At 47.5% G+C, this 22,054-nt stretch overlaps 1 protein-coding gene across 1 annotated transcript; it reads right to left on the reverse strand.

Annotated features, from left to right (window-relative positions):
- Window positions 1-418: 418 nt before the first annotated feature.
- Window positions 419-20,938, reverse strand: LOC146197244 (uncharacterized). The gene is made up of 3 exons (XM_084597151.1): window positions 20,881-20,938; window positions 3,727-3,860; window positions 419-1,230 (listed from the first exon to the last, which is right to left on the reverse strand). The coding sequence occupies exons 1-3, from the start codon at window positions 20,936-20,938 to the stop codon at window positions 664-666; spliced, it is 759 nt and encodes a 252-aa protein (XP_084453277.1). The 3' UTR covers window positions 419-663.
- Between the last annotated feature and the right edge of the window lie 1,116 nt (window positions 20,939-22,054).

Genomic DNA, 22,054 nt, shown 5'->3' on the forward strand with positions numbered 1-22,054 from the left:
ATTCCATCACTTGTCTCCGCAGTGCAGAAATATTTAAGCTATCTTCCTGAACACGGAAGTATGAATGATGAAAAATTATGCTCCTTTTCTGCCCCCTACTTGGGCATGCCCAACAATAAGACATGCGCAAATGGCCCAATTTAAATGGCCATTTTACATCAATGGAGAGGGGACAGATAAAAATGCACAGCGAGGTGTCACTCTACTCAGTTGCGGGGAGCAATTCTTTAAAAATGTTTCGTAAATGATGGGCTCCTCTCAGAGTTTTTGAATTTGACTCGAATACTGACGGACGTACCACCTCCAAACACATTTATTGCATAGAAATATATGACCGAAAATGTATTTTCAAGCTCCCCTTTATGTGTTGCTGTTCTTTGTGTAAAAAACGGCAGAATAAAGACTTGACAAAGTCTGACTGAAGCTTTTATTCTAAAACAAGAAACTTAGCAAGGACTGCACAATGCAAGAGCCATTATATCTCGGGACGCTTGACCTTGTCCACTGTAACCAAACATGAACCCACACCAACTGGCCCAGCACTGGTTTGCATGTCAACGTCTGTAATGACCTCCCACAGTGCAGAGTCACCGAGAAATACCTTCGTGTGGCTGGATAAAAAGCTTCTATCAGCCTTTTGTGCGGAGATGCAAAACTGCGACTTCACTGGCGAGTTGCAACATCCGCGCCGTGTGCCACCATTCCCGGGAGGTGGCTGGCGCTGCCCCAAACGAGCTTGTCAATGTTCTTTTCGAGTAGCTTGTCCGCGGCACGGCCCCTGTGATGAGCCAAGTTGCGGCGCAGTGTGTCCAGACTGGATGCAGCGCTGACGGCGCCGCTGGACCGGCGGCCGGACACCGCCCTGCGCACGGGGGGCGCCAGCAGTGCCCCTAGCGGCGCACAGCTGCTGCGGCGTACCAGGCCATGCACGCCGTGCGGCGTTTGCACGCAGATCCAGTCATGGTCCCCGTAGAGTGCAGTCACCAGTGCGCCCATTGGAAGCAGCAACGACTGCGGGCCGCCCAGGTGTAGTCGCGCGCACCGCATCACCACCATGGCCACCTGAGCGGGACACTTAGCCGACGCTCGGCGAAGCTCAGCTTCGGGCCAGTCGGCTGCTTGGGGCAAGGCACCCTGGTTGGCGACGTTGTACGCTTCCTGGCGGCAACAGCAGCAGCAGTTCTTTCGCAGCGGTGCGGACACGGAACAGTCGCTGCAGCTGTCGTCCTCCTGCATGGGGTTTGACACATTTCGAGGAGCCCGTTTTCCACGAGAAAAATAAACATACTCTCGCGACAAAGCACCGGTTAAAACGCGCATGGTGGTTTGCGCGATTTGTTGGTGCCTTGAAGCCAGAAAGGTGTTGAAATTTTGACACAGCGCCGCCTGATTTTAAGCCCGAAGACTTTCTAGGCTCATGGAATAAAATCCCGTGCACGAGATCTGTCATATATATTCCACGGGATTAGTTCTTGTCTAGCGTTCTTTCCATCTGCAATCCCGCGCTTGAACGAGCGCCAAAAAACGAAAGATGGCTTAGCTCTGCTATGCCTGGATGTATGTAACGAAAATCAGTGGCTACCTCGGGATCAGAAGTTAATTTCTCCAGTCTTCTGCGCTCTTCGCCAGGAGCCAAACCCTCCTTGGCTTTCATGTCGAGCGCGTCTGAGTTCAGCGGCGTTCGGAAAGGCACAGCATCTGTCACTCGCGGGAGGCAAGAAGCGCCGCCCGGCGGCGTTGTAGCGCACTCGTTCCCGCTTGGTCCTCATGCTGACGGCAGATGGGTGACGTCACATCCTTGACATCACCCGTGACCCTAATTGAGTGACTTAACGACTTAACTTTGGTACTTTCAAGTTGTGCTCCAATCACACTCGCGGAATCCCGCTATCATCCTCACGGTAGACGCGTTTCACGACCGCACATCTCTTAAGTATTGCTAGGCAAAGCCGGCAGAGCTTGGCGAGGGGGCTGCGCAACTGGCCTTGGCAGTGACGTCACTCGGTCGCGGCGTGCGCGAAGCTCGGACCCTCGTGGTGAAGTTTTTCGCTTCAAAAACGCCACGCGATAGGAGCGATGGTGTACCGTCCAAACTCACCCTTCCTGGAGCCGGCGGTCAGGAGACTATCCGCTTGAGTTAGGTTTTGAGAAAAGGAAGGCGGACATCCGCACTTAATTAGGTCAAGGTAATTTGAAGGGCAAATTCAGTGTCACAGGAAGACCTGCATACCTAGCGTAGCGAAGGTTCGCTTCCATTGTAAATTGGTTTATAAGAAAGGAAAGGTGCAGTATCTCTCAGGGTCGCTTGAAGGTGAAAACCCTGCACACCCAACGGCTCGAACTACCTGGCTTAGTGAAGGTTTCGCTTCAAAATCCTAGGTGGTCAAAAGTATACGCCGCAGCCGTCCACTACGGCTCCTCTTGCTCTATTTCCACTTTCATTTCCACCTTCCTCCCTCCCTTTCCTTACGACACAGTTAGGTGTCCGCTGTTGTTGTTGTGGCTGTAGGAAGAAGGAAAAGAAAATGCACGGGCGCTACTGGCTCTGTAGCTGATTGATTTATAGGAAGGAAAAGGCGCGGTGACTGTCTCACTTGCTTTTTTTTGTGGACGCCTCAACCGCGCCGTAAGGGAAGGGAGGAAGGTGGGAGTGAAAGAGAGAAAGAGGAGCAGTAGTGGAGGGCTACGGAGTAATTTCGACCGCCTGGGGATCTTTAACGTGCGCTGACATCGCACAACACACGGACGCCTCTTCGTTTCGCCTCCATCAAAACGTAGTCGCCGAGGTCGGGTTCTGTAGCTGAGCCACCTCCGCTGCCTCGTGCGGACAGAAGAGAGAAAGTAGAGAAGGAAAGAAAAATAAGAAATAAAATAAGGGAAAGAAAGACGCGCGCCGCAACATCCGTCGTCCACCACCTAAGCGGTGGCGGGTGCAATGACGGCCCACAACAGATACAAATTCGGCGGCTGGCTAGCCCCCGCCGTAAGCGGCGTTGACCTACTGTCCCAGCCCCGTAGGGCCAGGAACAGCCACCCTTCATCACCTCTCCGTGTCCGCAGAAAAAAAGTGACAGATACTGCTGTAGCTCTCCGCAACAGCACCCCTTCTCTCTGTTTGCTTTCACTCGCACCTTCCTTCCTTTACGGCTCGGTTCAGGTGTCCACAGAACAGGTGTGACAGATACTGCGCCTTCCTTTCCGGTGAACTAATTATTATTATTATTATTAATATTATTATTATTATTATTATTATTATTATTATTATTATTATTATTATTATTATTATTATTATTATTATTATTATTATTATTATTATTATTATTATTATTGCACCTTTTCTGTAAACCAATTTATAATTAAAGGACAAGCAGTACGTTAGCGAAGGGGGTGAATCTGGCCAAAGCCATCTAGAATGGCGTTTATCTGGCCAAGGATGGTTTTTGTTTGCACGCAGCAGCCGGCGCTACTTTCGCTCACTTGGAATGCATTGCCGCTAACATGCACTCCGCCACTCGCGAACGCCTTGGTTCTCAGCAACGTAATCTAGTAACGTTGGTTCTCAGTATCCACTACTTACACTCTTCTGCGGGTTCTGGCTGCAGGAATGTCTAACGAGCTGTTTACTGCCGCTGCAGATACCGTGCGAGAATCGCATATGAACAAAAATCAGCTGCGCGGTGCCTGCAGTGCCACATCCCTTTCGTTAATATATGTAATCGTCCTTACGTCTGAGAAGTCATTGTCCTCGTCACTGCCGCAGCTGAAGTCGTCGAGGTCACCGATGCCGTGGAGGTCGTTGGTGCTGCAGTTGAAGTGTACGATGTTTGGAGAATCCATCGGTGGCTTTTTCTGCGAGGACCCTGCGCACGTGGCAAAAACATGCAGCCGAACGTGAGCAGATGATCTTAAAACGCCGTCTTTAATCGCGGCGGAAAGTACCGCCCAAGAATTATTTTTTTTTTTAAGCGATAGCTTCACTACGCCAGTTCTTCAAGCCGTCAGCGTCAGAGAGGTTTCCACCTTCAAGTGACCTTGACAGATTCCGCGCTTTTCCTTTCTTAGAAACCAATAACGAAAGCTTCACTACGCCAGGTATAGCAGGACTTCGTGGGACACTAAATTTGCATGGAGTGGTTTCTAGTCGAGGAGAAATCAATTCGTAAACGAGGCCTGATTTCTCATAAGTGCACTATTTTATTTTTTTTTTCTTGGAAACAATAACTTCGTCAGTATGCGGAAAGACGCCTAACGTACTACTTGCCACCTGTAGTTTAACTGCACAAAATATATTAACTATGGCTTAAATGACTTCATTTGTTTCCGTCATTACAAAATCCGGACACAGCGTTATGTGCGAGAAGTCTACCAATGGCGTGACATTGTTCGTGTTTTTTCTCCCTTAATATTAAGGTTAAAAAATATAATTGATCCTGTTGACATATTCACTACTATGATCACAATACATCCAAACACAAAATAAATTAAAAATATAAAATAATTAGGCAGTTTGACCCCTCGAGGAATCACTGATCGGCGTGTTGTGCTGATTTCCTCGATTGTCGCACCTTTTTTTATGGACCAACTCATGCGTCCTTCATGAATGCGACGATTGGATACATGACTCACAGCAGCTTAAATCCCCGAGCGGGGGGGGGGGGGGGGGGGGCTGACCACTATTTGATTAGGGTGGAAGGTACACATCATATGCCAGTGTGCGTGACCCCCCCCCCCCCCCCCCCCCCCGGCCCAAGATTTGTCCCGACACCATTGAATGACACATGACACGAAAAAACAAGGAAGAGAGGAGGCCTATTCCCTAGTTCTAGTTCCTAGCACGGAATGGGGCAGCAGAATCAGATATTCAATATATATATATATATATATATATATATATATATATATATATATATATATATATATATATATATATATATATATATATATTATATATATACACTCAATTCAGATCCGTCTACAATCACATGACATGGCATGACTACGCGTAGTCTATTCATTTTCAAACTGTTGCTTTTTAGCGACATGAAGTCAGTCTGTGATTGACACCGAGACATTAAAGGGCGTTAACGGCGATCGACACCACGCTAACATCGGCACTTTCTTCGGTGTCATTCGGATTCGGTAAGCACTTGACTACTCGCTGAGTGAGTAATATATTTAATGCTATCGCGTTAGAATCCCTGTTTTGCAGAAAGCACGTACGGCGTCGTCGTTGTCGGGGTTTTATAAAAAAATAACGGGCATAGCTCTGGCATCTTGAGGCTAGCATATGACATGGCCGAACACTGAGTCATTGACCGGTTGCGTGACGCAACTAGACCACATTGAATGGCAAAGTTGCGAGGAGTACGTTTCGAACTCTGGTTGCTCATTTGCGGTGGGAAGGTGGAATGAGATTAAACCTTCGTAGGCTATAGGCCACTCAGGCACGTTTGTACGGCTTGGCTAAAGTAGCGCATTTTTGTATTTGTATCATTGTCTTCAAATATCATAATTTATGATGCTGCGCGAGATTCTGTGAGATTTGTATGCGATTTGTGTGATATTGTATGATATGTGATATTACGTGAGAAAGCTTTACGGTTATTGACTTACAGAACTTATTTCAGTGCCTACTAGCCGCAATCACGGATTTCGCCGATGTCTGTCCGAAGCCGCGGGTCCACTGTCGCGGGGGAGATTCCGAAGGGGCGGCCAAGGTCAGGTGGCAGCTTGACGCGAGTTTATTTATGACGGTCGCGCAGGCGGCCGCACTTCGGAAGTGATCATAGGAATACATGGAAACGGACGACGCCGTCGGTTCGGTCCGTTCCGATTCTCGGAAAAGTCGCGCTTCGGCCGTGCCGCGGAGGCAAACCATAGCAGTTAAAAAGCACAGCGTAAGCGCTGTGGTTGTGGGTTCGGCGCTAACTGCTCTGTCTCTCGGTTTGAGGGAAAAGGGCGGGGAGTCCATAAATCGCGGCGAAACACGGGCTGGGAGAATGCGCGGCAAAGGGACCTGCTCTCGGTGTCTTCTCGGGAAGACGCCTGGACATACGTCCCTTTGAAACCTGTATTCGACTCCATATCTCCACCTACGGAAGCAAGATGAGGATGCCCTCGAGGTCATTCTCCGCAAAATCATTAAGCGGGTCCTTGATATTCCAGTGAATACCTCAAACCAGCGCCTCATGGCGCTGTGAATGGTGAACACCTTCAGGGAATTGAGGGAAGCGCACCTCACAAATCAATATACGCGTTTGTCGCAGACGCAGTCGGGCCGCCTCCTTCTTGCCCGGCTCCACATCAAACATACGACACTTATGGAAGAACGGGCACTCATTCCAGCGCCGTGGAGATGCGCCCTCCGCGTACGCCCTCTTCCCGCCAAAATAGCACGCGAAGACCATGATGGCAGACGCCTGGCGCGGGCGGAAGCCCTGGCACGTCATTATGGTTCTAAACCCGGCGTTTTTTACGTGGATGCCTCTGGCCCGCACCATGGGGAGTGGTACACGGCCGCAGTCGTCCACGAGGCGAAAACAGTCAACGGTCTTAGCTTCAGGGCCCGCAACTTATAACTCATGCGGAGGAGGTCGCCATAGCATTGGCTGCTTCCCACTGACTCGAAATATATAATTTCCGACTCGCGAGGGGCCTGTCGGAACGTCGAACAGGGCTGGACCCCTTATCTAGCCTACCGAATACTTCAACATAGCTCCTACATTGGGGACCCCGCTACCCGATATATTATTTGGGCTCCTGCTCATCAGGGGCTGGCTGGAAACGAGGCTGCCGACGCCGCCGCCCGCGCGCTCTCTCTCCGGGAAGTTTCCTCCTCCTCCCCTTCCGACCAGGACGCTGATCCTAATCCGGCTTATACATTCAAATATATCGTAAATTACTACCAATCTAGCCACAGCCTTTACCCCCGCCCATGTAAAGGCCTTTCAAAGGCGGATGAGCGGCTCTTACTCCGCCTCTATACAACACACTGCTGTGCCCGTCAGCTCTAAAACACTTCGACCCTGCTTTCTCTGGCAGCTGCCCGCACTGTGGAGTGGTGTCTTCGGACATCTACCACATGGTGTGGGCCTGCCCCTCAAATCCGGCTATCCCCCCTCACCCCAACCCAACCCGGGAGGACTGGGAGGCGACCCTGCTCGGCTGCTCCGACTTGAAGGCCCAACGGGCCTTAGTCGGGCGAGCCCGAGCGGCGGCAGACGCCACTCGGGTCCCGAACTATGGACCTCCACCTAGTGTTTGTGAGGGTTGGCCCCTTCAGGGTGAGCTCATGCATAACCTCCAGTATTTATATCCTATATAAATGTTTTCCACCACCACCACCACCCGCGCACAACCGACCAAGGGCAGCAATCGGAATGTTTGGGTCTTAGGTTTGTGTGTTGCTTGTTTTGGAAGCGCAACCGTCAGCGCTGTTTGTCTTTGCGACTGCTGGCCACCTCTTGCATGAGCTAAGGGAAGATATTGGAGAGAGTGAAAATCGCACATGTGCGTGGTAATGCATGAAAGGTATAATAAGCGGTGCTACGCACGTACCTACTTCGTATTTGATTAACTATTCAAATCGGGCATATTTTTTAACTATAGGGAGACTACATGTACGCGAACGATGAACCGCAACAGGAGCCGCAGATGGAAACGATTAAAGCTATATCGACGAGTCATATAGCGACGAGTCATACCCTTGAAGGCGGAGCTTAAATGTCCCTCATAGCTTCATTTCTCTGTTATCCCACAAATACTCTTTAGCATGTAGCTGTGACATGCAATTATTGGTTATCCGAGAGAAGGAGCAAGTTTTGAGAAAGGAACGCATGAATAGCCCTCTTCTATTCCCATTTACCCGACTCGACCTTTCCCGAGTTCATGTAAATGTAGCTTGTGCGGCCTAGAGGAAGAGTGTCTAAATCGGCATGGAAGGCTGGATTCTGATCACACCTTCTCATCACAAAGACGAAGTCCAAATTGGTAGAGCCTGCGAACATGGGCTCTCGTGATGCCGCACAACCCGACGGCCAGTCACCGCGCGGTCATGTCACCTGTCAACTGTACCACCTACTAGATCCACGGCCGAATTTTCCTCAAACGCCGACAACGCCGTCACAGTTTCTCTTTCGTTTTGTTTTGTTTTGGAAACTATCAAAAATGCATGGATCAAGCTACGTGTATATAATGAAGGTGAAGACTATATTTAGGGTTATATTGGTGATGACAGCTTACTCGTATGAAGCAGAATGATACTTATGTTCCCCGAGAAGGCTGAAGACATGGCTTCATAATACGATGGGGTAGTAATACACACGTAGTGTGTCGATGGCACACGTCCAAAAGGCGTTAAAAGAAATATTAACTTGACTGAATTGATCAAAATATTTTTGAGTGTTTGCCCCCAACCATGTTTTGGACCTTGGACCCTCTGAAAAGTTATAAATTATGGAGAAGTTACGCAATGCTTTCTGCAACGTGTGCGTGACTGTATGTATTCCTGCTGAGTCCTGTGTTAACCTCAGCACGTTTTGTTTAAACGCGAGAGTAACCTGAGCGAGTACCCGTTGAATGTTTTCGTGATATTTTTCATTACTTTTAGGGATGACAGGTTAACAGAGTGCATTAAAATCATCGTGATCTTATTGTATCCAATTTATTTTAAAAAAAGCTGAAAAAAAGAAATAAATTTTGATTTTCAAAATGACCACGAAGGCAAGCTATACTTGTACCCCCTTACATTTGCATGATTTTACGCCACTGCTCACTTTTTAGAAGCCAGAGGTCATTATCATTGACACTCATTGCTTTCGAAAGCCAGCGGTTCAAAGCGCGTCACACATCTGTAGTTTTGCCCTACACCGCTGAGAAAACTCGGATTCTTGGAATGCGAGCAGCAGCTCCGTTCGCGCGGGCGCGCGTCTTGGCCCGAGGGAGCGCCGGTAATGGCGGCAGGCGCCCTGTCGACACGCGGCTAACGTGGCCGGCGGTTCAGAGGTCGGGGTCAATCGCGGGCCGCTTATCTCGTGCGCCATCGCTCTGCGGCCGACCACGGCCGTCTCTAGCTGCGTGCGATCCAGGCGCAGCCGCGGAGCACCGCTCATGCGTGCCTGAAGAAACGACGAGACATCCAACAAGGGGGTAAATTGCGGAGAGGGTATACTTTGCGCGAGCCCTTGGTGGTGCCTCCACTTGTGACAGCGTCTAGAATGCTTGCACGAATTTAACTATGCTCCCTCATTCAGCAAGCATTGAAATCTGTTTAAAAAGAACGGTTTCGAACGTCTAAACTCCCTAATGTTGAAAACGTTTCAGGAATGCGCCTGTTTTATTTTCAAGGCAACAGCGGTCATCGTAGTGCCACTTAGAACCACGTGACCAGAAACAATCCTTTTCTTCTTCTTTTTCAGATGCGTTTGGTCCGTAAGGTATCAGTACCCATTAAAGGACTATAGGCACCTCATTTTTGGGTCTGTGTATTATATTTGTAATGATGTCTAGGACATTACTGTACACGGATCACCACGTCACATTCGCATACGACTGCTGAATGATTTATAATCTAATTTCTTCGGAATAATTCTCACCTGTTTCGGTTTCGGTTTCAAGAGCCGAGCCGAGCGCCGACTGTGACGTCACAGTCAAGTTTAGGTCACGCGAGGGATGAAAATACAGTCATATAATCATTGCCGTGTCATTTGAATTCACTGCAATTATAAAGCCAGTCTGTCTTGAGAAGAGGAATCATAACAAGTGAATAATGAACGATTATGTCGCTAGTACTCATTAGATTATGTCGCTAGTACTCACTAGTACTCATTAGCCTGCAGTTATAATCTGCGGCATTGTGGGAAGGACCATCCGACGTAGATATAAAACCCCACTTCGGCTTCAGGCAGACGGGCATTACCGGAATTGTATATTAAAGGCCTTAGTGCACACTACCCATTGGTATATAGTCATAATTTACCGCATTGTGTGAAAGTCCACCCGACATAAATATAAATTCCCTTTAAGAGCATGCCTGCGTTGCCTAGGTGTAGCCTGTCTGACTCGGGAACAAAGGGTCCCGGTGGGTTCGAATGCCATCTCAAGAGTGCTGTTTGGTGTCGATTTAGCGCCACCATAGCATTGAAACCTGCTCCTTCTACGTCGAATTGTGCTGCATGCCGTGTATGAAGCTCTGCACACTGCGTCAGAACTTGTCCATTGCTCGGGTGAGAAGAGTCTCTCTGTCGCTGTTGCAGCGTGGCCTACTAACTAGTATGAATGCCCCTCAAAAAGAATGCGGAAGACTTCGTTGTGTCCTTTATACTGTACGCAGCGAAGTTGGATTAAATTTCGTTTTAAATTGATGTCAATCAGACTTCCGACCCTTGATGCGGCATCGCGGACTGCTTGTGACTATGCACGACTGATATATCTAAACTCAAGTATTACGGGTTTAGCATTAATAGCAAGCCACTGTCGCTGCCACCAGGTTAAATCCTTGGTATGAATGAATAGTTCACATCCGAGTGCTCCTGCCAGGCTGCACTGGCATGTCACAGTGCTTTTACAGCGAAGTCTTGATGACCGAAATTGTTTTTTTTTTTAAATCTGACTGTGGGATATACGCGCAACATTATACTACCGAGCTTTACTGTTTTTTCAGCAACTAGCGTCCTCTGTGGAGCGCCTGCAGCGAACGCTGCGCAACTGAATGGGAATATTTCAAAACTTGCAGTTTTGGAGAAAAAAAAAAAAAAAAAAAAACAACAGAGTACCAACGCATTTACATGAGCTTGACGATTGCCATCGTCTACTCTTCTTCCTCGGTACAAAATACGACCTATAACTGTTTGCAATGGTCTTAGAAATTCAATCGAGTGTGCCGAACATTCGAAATTCCCGCGGATGTCATGCGTGTTCAGCGCCGTGCGCTTAGTGGTGGCAGCCGTGCAAACTATAAAAGCGTTCGTCCAAACTTCCAGCGTTTGATGGGCAAATCGTTATGCCGAATGGTTTGGAACCTAACTGCAGGCACCGCAACTCGATCGAGATTGAGCTCATTGGTAAGCCTGCTCCAGGCGTCTGTTTGTTGAACAGCAAGATGTTTGTTGAACAGCAAGATTAGCGTTCGCACGGGAAGAGAGGTGAGGTTCGACGCGGAACAAGCTTACATACGAGGCTTGCCCGCAGATTCTGCAGCAAGACGCTGTTGCACAACACATTGCCAGTCACCTCAGGTAAAATGTACTAGAAGATACCTCAGCTCCATGTTCACCGCGCTTTTCTGGTTGCCTAGTCACTTGACAACATTTATGCGCTGTATATCTTGGTCGCTATGATAAACTCTGCTTCTTTCAATAGCATCAAAAGTGCAGATGAGATGTCATGTTATTAGACGTAAGAAAAACATCCACTTTTTTAACGTATGTACGTACCGGTGCGGACAAAAGGTAACGGAACACGTTATTTAACTCTAAAATTTATCACGCGTTGCGTAATTGAAACTGGCAGCCGGGGTACATGCATAGCGGTAGTAGATGCCAGTGCGCTATCACTAGGGCAAATAATGCTTTCTTATTACCAATACAGAAAACATGATTGTAATTTGAACGGAAGAGCGTACTGCGTTACTTATGTCCGCACCCATACATGTTGAAGTAGCCTGAGCGACTTCGCTTTAGAATTAGCAGCTTACACTAGCCGTGTGCAGCAGCTAGCAGTTATTTCATCGTTTCAATCCAATTCAGCATTCTTCGCACCTCAAATGGGATGCCTTTTTGTACTCGCTAGCGAATACAGTGAAACTGTTCTTTTGAAGCTTAGATCATGTCCTTCGAGGCATCCGTGGACATTTTTTCATTGCTAATAAGTTTCTCTCTGAGTGTGCGCGCGCGCGTGTGTATGTTAAATTCCCTGTCCTCTCGATAATCGGGGAAATCCTGGTACGTGAAAACTCGATTTAAAGAAGTCTTATTTAACGAAACTTTCGATTTAACGAATATATCCAGATTCCCCACCTGCCTTGACTAAATGACTCACTGTCTTGACGAAATCAAATAACGAAACGAATTTCATGACCTGTACCGATTTAACGAACCTGCTCTAAAAAAAAAATTTAAGATGAAAATCTGTTAATTTTAGGCCTGTTTTGAAGAGAACACCCAAAAAGCGTATTGATTACGAAACAACGGTAACCACGCGGAGTGCCTTCGTCCTGCTTTTACAAAATTGCGCCACATAAAACGAGATTTCTAATCTTAAATTCACCAGATTAAGGGTGAAGTGATGGAAACTTAGAGCCAAGGTTTTTATGGATGACTTTTGTCTGCTGCGGCAGTTTGCCACAACACAGTTTGGGATGAAAGACGTGCTGGACGCAATTCAAATTTAAGAGGAATCTATGTGGCCGTTGCCTATACAAATCGCGCGCTATCATAAAATCTCCGATCTATTTGCCGGGAGACAAATTTTTAGTCCCCCAGGGCTGCTCTTGTTAAGGTTACAATTTTAGTTGTTTTGTTTCCGTGGGTCACAATTTCAGTTTCGGCGCACTATGCTTTGCAGTACGATGCCACGTTAGCCTTCTGGATACCGCCATATCATACAATCGACTGCATCGAATTAGGTGAGCGAGAAAAACCTCACTAAATTTACCGAAATATAAAGTAATAATATTGTAACAGATGAAATAATAATAATAATAATAATAATAATAATAATAATAATAATAATAATAATAATAATAATAATAATAATAATAATAATAATAATAATAATAATAACAATAATAATAATAATAATAACAATAATAATAATCATTCGTGGCTGCCTTCAACTTCGTTAAATCTACTTTTAACAGTATTTGATTCGACCACTTTAAACGTTTTAACTCTATGGTATAGAAATGGTACGTGTTTTATGTTGAAAACCTAAATGGTTTTCTTGAAACCTGTGAAGAATTTTTCGGCGGATATTTTTTAACGACTGACGCGCGTTCCAGAAATATTAACGACGATCCATGGAGATCCCATGAGGAATATTAAGCTCCATCTGCTCGATTCAAGCACCCTCTAAAATGAGAAGAAACGGAAAGCAAAACACTATCTTCGACATTAGCTCATGACCTGTGCCTGCGTCGCAACAGCTATAGCTGTTATTGTCGTGTTCATTCGAAATGCCTCTCCCAGTCTCCCTCAAGGCGAGATAAGGTCACGGTTTTCGGCAAATCGCGTGCCTAACCTTACCGACCCCTGCTTCATATCTGAGCTTGCTGTCATCTTGATTAGAGCCGGTCGCTATGTTTCGCAGGTCATTCCTTCAGGCAGCGCCCCGCGCACTCTTGAACGAGATTAGAAATTGGAAGATCATAAAAGCGCCGCATCCTGATAGCTGTACCGCAGGAATATCGCTATTTTTATCCGTTCTTTTTTTCTTTTTATCGGAACGGTTGTTTCGCCAACTATTTATCTGCTGTCATGAGCGAACGCGTCGGCGGAGAGAGCGCGACCGCGAAGCCATCACTTGTGCGGCGAAGGAGGGATGACGTCGGATGCGGCTTTGTTTCGGCCGCCGTTCCACTCGCCGCCGAAGGCTGGGAATGAGAGCACGCCCCGCGCGGCCCTCCTTCACCCTGCGCGCGCGCCCATATCGCACTGCTGCAGTCCCGAGGCATTCGCTACAACGAAGGTCGCCGCTGCGCCCCCCGGCGTTTCGGCCGGGAACAGGTTCCTCCAATGAAGCGGATGTTGCGGGGGTCATCGGGGGCGCGCACGATGCCTATCGGGCGTCGTGACCAACAATAAATAATTACCATAATGGCGCTAATGGCGGCGCATTCCTGCGCAGGGTCGCGTGCCGAGTGCGGGGGCGGCCGACCCCGGGGCGAGCATGCGGACGCGCCGGGCCCAATTAGGCGGCCGCCGCGCTCGAGTTTCGCGGCCCAACACAATGGCCGCGCGCGTGCGCTATGCGCCTGCGCGGCCGTTTATCATCGCGCAGCTCCGACCGCGCGTCGCCCCGCGAGACACGAGCGCGGTTGACGGGGCATGCCCTCCTCTGCACGGTTCTCCTCCGTGCCGCGCCTGCGGACCTCAGAAGACTTCAGCGATGCGCCGGCGTACTATCGTAGAAGTATGAATGACGAACATGACGTCACGGGCGTCATGATGATGGGCCGCTGATAGCTTCTTCAGCGCACGTCGAGACAGATGACAATCAGTAACGAGCAGACTTTCACCAATGTACGTACAAGGTGGCTTGAACGGGACGTCACGGATGCTAAACTATGTGTCGTTGATAAGCTTCTACGGCGTACATCGTATCGGGAGTATGCACCTACGTCACATTGGCGGCCATTTTGTGGTGCACAGTGAAAGGCTTTAAGCATATTTAATCGGCTTATCGTTATATGTCCTGGCTTGCACTGCTGACGCTCTGCGCCACAGAATGGTGGCCGTGACTTCACTGAATACCTCATATATGGCGATGAGCTGTGCAGGTAAGAGCACAAGCTTTCGCTTTGATATACGGGGACATGCCGCTTTTATAAGTTGCGTAAGAAGGCTTGATCGTTAAGTCAGAGGCGCAGCTTTGGGGATCGCGGATAACTTCACAATGCAGATTTATTCCTCGAACTGCGAATGACTGGAACCACCTCCCTGCCTTCGTCACTGCCATCACCGATGTCGAAAAATATAAGAAGACTACGGCTGAGTTTGTATGCCCCTCCTCTCTGTAATGCCTCCAGGCCTTGATAGTATTGAAAATAAACAAATAAACAGGTAGCGGTAAGTGGACTATATAAGTAGTTGGCTTTCGCCGTGGTCGTGCAGGTATACACCAATATGGTGACCGCTGCGACAGGCACCCTACGGCGCATGCGCTGTGCCGGATGGGGGTGGTGTGCATGTATAGTTGCCAGCACATACCCGGCTAACCCGGTGTACAGTCGTCAGCAAGCCTGCTAGCGCGCTTGAACATAGCCCCATCGCACAAAGGAAGTGAAAATTTTAAGCGGCTATCGGTTGTACAGGCAATGTCGGATTTAGACCAGAGGTTCGTAGGCATACTTATATATTTGCACTGACAACTGCATTGCATCTGCTGTACAGAAGCTGAGCCAAGACTTAACTTTCTTTGTTCCGCAACACACAGTTCAAGCTCTTTCCTCGCGAATAGTTAGAATTGCATGTCAGTGGTTTCTGACTGTATGTGCGGCGGCCGTTTTCGAGATATGTATGGCTTTTCCCCCTCACCCCTTGATATGCTAGCCTGTTTGAGCGAGAACGTTCTTCACACGCGTGCTAAGTAATCGTAGTGGCTCACGGTTCTCCACTTCTGTACACGACTGTGTACGTTTACACTCGTGTGTCTCCGCCATTCTACAAAACGCTCTTTTGTCGCGTAGAGTGCAGACTTATAGCGTGTCTTGGCGATGTTCGGGCGGCTTGCGAGCGCTACCAGGAAGCCCGCTCGACAATGTGCCCTTGTGGACTCACGTATACCCTTGGAAGCCGTCCGAGACAACGACGCGAAGCGCGCAAGGTTTTACCGGAAAGACAGAGCGGCTCGAGTGGATCTCTCTGATCGGTCTGCCGGCCAGCCGAGCTGCGATAACGTGCGCTCATTCGCGACGCGCAGTCATGCGAGCGAAGGAATTAAGCAACACAGCCACCGTGATCGTCGCTACACTAAAGGAAGTAAGGCCGCGGTATGTACTGTGAAACGCTGGAAAGAGCTGTCCTGTTATTGTTTTATTTTTATCCAAGGGAAGGGGGTGGGATGCTAAAATCAGTTTCTTTTTGCTTTGTTTCCACCCTGCCACCGTTGGCGCACATCCTGCGATTCGCGTGCCTGCTGCCATGGCATGCATGTGCGAGACATTAAAACCATTGCCGTGACGCCACTTGGACCAGCCAATACGAAGGAAGCGGCTATACAGGACGACTCATTTGATTCTGTACACGGGTAGCACTGACCTCTTAGCGCTCGAAGTCTGTCTCACGGGCCTACTGTTTTCATCCTACTGCAGTAGCTGTTAATAGTGCTTTCGTCAGTTTTGCACCATCTGTGCTCGAAAACCCGCCGCTGGGCATAAACCGGCTAAGGTAGAGTGTACTAGTAAAGGTGATGCCCCACTTACGAGTCGAGAAACTTCCACCAGGGAGCTCCCGCACGCAAGACGGATAACACCAAGTTCAACACCGCCGTTTCACAGGCAACCGTCCTTAAACCGACACCTAATGTAAAACTCACTGGGGTCTTCGAGGTAATGGAAGTAAATAAATAAATAAATCACCTGTAATAGATCCAGGAAAACTTGCAATAACAAAGTCATTCAACAGAGAGCTATAATTAATGGTACGCCAAGCATAACAATGCTTTTCAGTTATCGCAAAGAGCAGTCAGACGTCGTTTCGCCAGTGACGAAGGCCGAGGTTAAGAAAGGTTTAGGAGCTATGAAAAGGGCTAAAGCAGCTGAGGAGGATCGATCACGCAACTAAAATTTTGTTGAAGGACGGGGTATATCGTGCCAGAAAAACTGGCCACCCTGTATATGCCATGCCTGGTGACATCGACGGTACCGGAATCATGGAAGAACGCTAACATTATCCTAAGTCATAAGAAAGCGGACGAGGACTTGAAAAACTACTCACCAATCAGCTTACTATCCGTTAAGTACAAGTTATTCACTGAGGCAATAGCAAAAAGAATATGGACAGCCTTAGACTCCAATCAATCAACGGATAAAGCAGGTTTTCGGAAACGGACTCTACTATCGATCATATCCATACTATCAACCACTGGTAGAAAAATGCTCGGAATATAACCAGCCCTTATACATAGCATTCAGTGATTACGCCAAAGTATTTCGCTCAGTCGAAACCTCGGCAATCATGAAGGCATTGCGAAATCAGGGTGTAGATGAGCCTTATGTGAAAGTACTAGAATATATCTATAGTGGCTGCACACCAACCATAGTTCTGCATAAAGAAAATAATAAAATTTGCCATAAAGAAAGGTGTTAGGCAAGGAGACACGATCTCCCCAATATTCAGAGGCTTGGAATGGGAGCAGTTAAAGGGTTGATTCAGAATACCTCAACAATATGCGATTCGCTGATGACATTGTCTTGCTAAGTAACTCAGGGGATGAATTGCAAAGAATGATTGACGATCTAGACAGTAAAACAGAAAGTATAGGCCTAAAAATTAATACGCAGAAGACTAAGGCAATGTTCAACAGCCTTGGGAAGGAACAGCAGTTTACAGTAGGTAGCGAAGCACTGAAGTGGTCAGCGGATATATCTAATTAGGGCGGATAGTAATCGCAGATCCTGACCACGAAAGGGAAATAACTAGGAGACTAAGATTGGGATGGAGTGTATTTGGCAAGTACTCGCCGATTATACATACATACTTTCCTCTTGACCTACCGACATAGGTCAAGAGGAAAGTATGTAACAGTTGCATCTCACCTGTACTCACCTATGGGGCTGAAACGTGGAGGCTAACTAAGAGGGTTCTACTTAAGTTGAGGACTATGTAGAGAGCTATGGAATGAAAAATGGTATATGTGTAAGAGATAGGAAGCGTGCAGAGTGGGTAAGAGAAATAACTCGAGTTACCGACATTCTAATGGAAATACAGAAGAAGAAATGGGCATGGGCAGGCCATGTAGTGCGAAGAGAGGATAACCCATGCTAGAATAAGGTGACAAATTGGATACCCAGGGAAGGAAAGCGCAGCATTGGGCGGCAGAATGTGAGGTGGGTGGATAAGGTTAAGAAGTTTACAGGGGCCAAGTGGATAAGCACAGGACCGGGTTAATTGGAGGAATATGAGAGAGGCCCTCGCCCTGCAGTGGGTATACTGCGACTCATGACGATGTTGATATTAAAACCTTTATTTACTTCTTTAAAATTAACAATTATGGTACTGCTTCATTTCATCTGCCACGGTGCATGGCTTAGCGGTTAGAGCGTTCGTCTACTGAACGGATGCACCCGGGTTCGAGTCCGGGTGCGGCGGCGAAATGTAAAAGGCGGCTCTGTGCCGTGTGGTGTTGGGGCACGTTCAGGACCCCCAGACGATCTAAATTGGGAGCCTTCCTTTGCAGCGCCCCTCGTAGCTTGAGTCGCTTCTATAGCGACCCCACAACCATGATGTCTCCATTTCACAGGGATCACAAGAGCTGGTTGTGTTATTTACATGTCGATTAAAATTGTATTTTTTGACGATATTTATTGCCTCAGGGCATCAGTAGGGTATGATATGAAGAATGAGCTAATGAATTAATGAATGGAAAAAGGTTGGCTGATTTTATGAAGTCCAAGAGTGTGCGATGATGTGGTCCTTGCGTCCAAGCGAGATACGAGGCAGGATTGCTTGCTGAAAGGCCAGCTATCGTCAAGTGCCGGATTCGTGTTGGTTTCAAAGCTGGGCAGACCCACAGCAAATGATAAATGTCGGCTTCAACATTTTCGTCTTTACATATCGGACATCCTGGGCGGGGGTACAAGTATCGGAAGTGACACCACATCCGAGTGACAGCTGGTGTGAGGGCAACCCCGACCCGGATCCTCCTAAGCGCAACCTCCTATGCACGGGTGAGACCGCGGGGGAGGGATACCGCACACGGAGGGATTAGGAGGAGAGCGTCGTCCACATGGAGGAGTCGTAGTAATGATGAGTCTTGGGACACGAGGCGCGTCGCTAAATCTGCTTGACTTCAGTAAGGCAGAAGGTCCCGTGGGACTCACTCAATACGTACTGACTGCAGGATGCGCGCCGCAAGAATGTCTTGACATATTTTTGGGCAACGGCTGACACCTCGGAGCAAACGTACCGCTTGAAGTGCGTCAGTGCGGATGACAACTTGGGCGGTACAGTAATGGTGGCCACGGAGCAGAGCGCCTCCTGAACTGCCACGAGCTTAGCGTAGAAAGATGTTGGTTCAAGGGTGCCGGCTTGCACTGAGTATCAGGTTCAGTTTTGCCGTCTACAAGTGCATTCGGCCCGAAGAGGAGCAATTTAAAAGGTACCAAGTTTTTTCGTATCTGTTGCTTTTCGCCTTACACCTTCCACTGCATCATGCTGAATTTTTGTCCACTGATACAAACAACATAGCCAAGGCAACACGGTTTGAAACGGGGCTGTCTCTAAATTCAATTCCTAGCATATAAAGGGAGAGACTGTCCAGCACGTTTCTCCAATAGTGCCAAAAAAGACGTGCTTAATGAGGAAAGCTGAGATGAGTGTAGGCTTGCAAATATTCATTTCTGTTACAGAAAAAAAAAAAAAAAAGAACGGGCATTGTGTTTGGTTCAGCGCTTAGGCAAGTTCTCTGACGGATCTAAGAACAAGGACGTATTCCATCGTCACAGTAAAAGTAATGCGGGATCCCCTCACTTCTCGTAGTGTGAAGATGCGCAAAGGCTCTCCCTGAACGTCTGATCTATAGAGCCACGCATGTTATCAGTAATATTTGAACACAGAGTATGCTCAAAACAGCACGAAAATACGACGAAGTTACTTGGCTTTCATGGGGCATAATGCAGATTAGAAATAAGACTAACAATGAGCGACTAACAGACAATTTAGCCTGGTGTGATAAAACGTTCGTAGTCACTGATTCCGTTTAACAGAGACCGCTTTCTTATCACTAAGGAGATCAAGCTAAAATAAATTTCATATCTAGAAATGAGCCCAATTGGTGTGAAATCTGTTGAGTCGACAGCCTTCTAATGTGATCCCGCTTTCTTGCTTGTGTCCAGTCTCTTACACGTTGTCCTTTTTCTTGAGGCTCTGATATATCCATACCTAAGAACTGTTAAATATGTGTTTTGCAGCTATTGCTGAATACGTTTTGTATCTATACAGCATTCGGTGGGAAGCATGTTAATGCACTTTTTTATATTTCGGCGCATTGTTATGCGTGCTTTTCTATTTCTGCTGGAATAAGTCCTATATTTTCATATCTGAATCATAATTGCAGCCTACACTTATCGAAATGACTGCGCATTCAAGCAGTTCCGCGTATTGTTTTCCCAAACAAAGAATACTATGTATATTCACGAGAAGCCCTTGCAAGCCGTCAACACATTGCTACATGGGCGCATCTAGCTGGTCTATTCGTCTTTGCGGGGACCGCATATAGCCTGCTGTTGAACCACATCAAATCACCAAAAGAGGATTCGTGTATTGTTTACAAGTCATTCGTGTTCATTCGTGGCCCAGAGTGAACGGAGCGTATGGTTCATTGGTTCCCTAGAAGTAATATGGCCGAAGCCATATTACTTCTAGGGAACCCTATCGGCTCTCAATAGGTTAATGGCATTGAAGGAGCTAGAAATATAATAGAGAGGAAAGCGCTAATAAAAAAAAAGGTCGAAAACAATGCCGCTTCTATTATGTTTTTGTTTTCTTTTTCGTTATGCGTTTCACGAGCTGGGGTGTTTAAGCTTTTGCGATTTGTGCTGTTAATGTGTTCGAAGAAGCGAAAAAAGTTCACCTATACTGAGCGCGCTTGGACGTCTCCTCGCTGCCGGTAACGTCACCACGCTCCCGCGACCATGACATCACAGCCATGCGATGTCTTTTGACGGTGGCGTCACGATCACGGGAAGGCAGCGGACGTCACTGGCCTGATTACGTCACGATGACGTCGCGATCCCGTGGTGCGTGGCGTCAATAATGACGTCGCTCGCCCTGTAAGTGACCCACTAAACGTTTCGTTGTGAAAAAAAAAAAAAAATAATAATAATAAAAGTGGCACCCACGCACGTCAAACGAACACAAATGTGCTCTGTGTGAATTTGGCGATAATTTTCTCAGGGCGGTTGTTGTTTACCGGGAAGCAGCTGACACGGAAGTGCGAACTCACCGGCGTAGCTCCTCTTGCGGCTAGGCCACAGCTGGGCTCGGCACAGCTGCGACAGCATCCTCGGCCGCCGGGGCAGTCATAGGCGCGGCTGCGAGGAGACGTGAAGGGAGAATGAAGCGAGCAGCTAGCAGCTGAAGCCCACGGCTTGCTTTCAAATGAAAAGAAATGGTATGCAATAACTTAAAGCAGCTGCTCAAACCACCTTCGAGGAAAATATAGTCCTCTGACCCTGGTTGTCTTTCGAGAATATCTTGAATGCCACCGTGCACAAGTATGGCGTCAGTGCATGTGAATGAGCGTATTTCTGCTAAACTCGTTTTCCTTTTGCGACTAAGTGTATTACTTCAGAGCTGAACATAACATGCCGTCTTTTACAAGTGCTTTTCGAGTTTATGTGCTCGACGCGTAACGGAACTGCAGGAAGTATTGGCCGGTGCGTGTATTTGGGATAACTGCGCTGGACTGTTTAGTTTCGTGCCCCATTTCTTTGGCTGTGCAATGTCTGCTGGCAAAACATGTTGGTATGTAAAATGTGGGCGTAATTACAAATTCGAATCAACCTTTCCGACGGCTACAGTTAATTTGCTTCCTCGTTACTCCTTTGATTAATTACTCCCTTATTACAAATCTGCTCCACTTCGGAGGTAACCCGACAGTGGAGGGGCTAACGGGAGGTTACGGCGCAAAGCAAAAACGCACTGGTTAATTCACTGGAAGCAGAAAGTATTTCTCCACACAGTGGTAAAGGCGGCCCGAAGCCCACAGCAGAACCTTCGCTTGAAGGGGCATTATATAGAACTCCAAGGAATGACCGTTCTTAAAGTAAACCGATCCTATTGCTTTCTTTGGCTGCGCCGATGCTTGTTCGGTAAGAAAATATGCATTAATTGCCATAAAAAGAGAGAACTAATTAAGAGTGGATCATTATGTCCCATTTTAGAGCTTATTTTTCGCTTCTTTCTTTCTTTCTTTCTTTCTTTCTTTCTTTCTTTCTTTCTTTCTTTCTTTCTTTCTTTCTTTCTTTCTTTCTTTCTTTCTTTCTTTCTTTCTTTCTTTCTTAGTCGAAAAAAACTACAGAACCGTGTCAAAAATACGACAAAATTATCTGTAGTTCTGTCGTAAACGTTAGATTCTTGTGTAGTTCTGTAGTACTTTTCTGTAGTTCTGTAGTATA

This window comes from Amblyomma maculatum, chromosome 3, assembly GCF_055883805.1.
Source record: "Amblyomma maculatum isolate TAMU_Amacu chromosome 3, ASM5588380v1, whole genome shotgun sequence".
NCBI classification, from domain to species: Eukaryota; Metazoa; Arthropoda; class Arachnida; order Ixodida; family Ixodidae; genus Amblyomma; species Amblyomma maculatum.

Excerpts from the sequence above, each read along its gene's own strand:
- LOC146197244 (XM_084597151.1), bottom strand. The coding sequence starts at position 20,938 with ATGCTGTCGCAGCTGTGCCGAGCCCAGCTGTGGCCTAGCCGCAAGAGG. Across the intron at positions 3,861-20,880 it reads CCGCAAGAGGAGCTACGCCG|GGTCCTCGCAGAAAAAGCCA; the intron begins GTGAGTTCGCAC and ends CCACGTGCGCAG. Across the intron at positions 1,231-3,726 it reads AGGACAATGACTTCTCAGAC|GAGGACGACAGCTGCAGCGA; the intron begins GTAAGGACGATT and ends AACCCCATGCAG.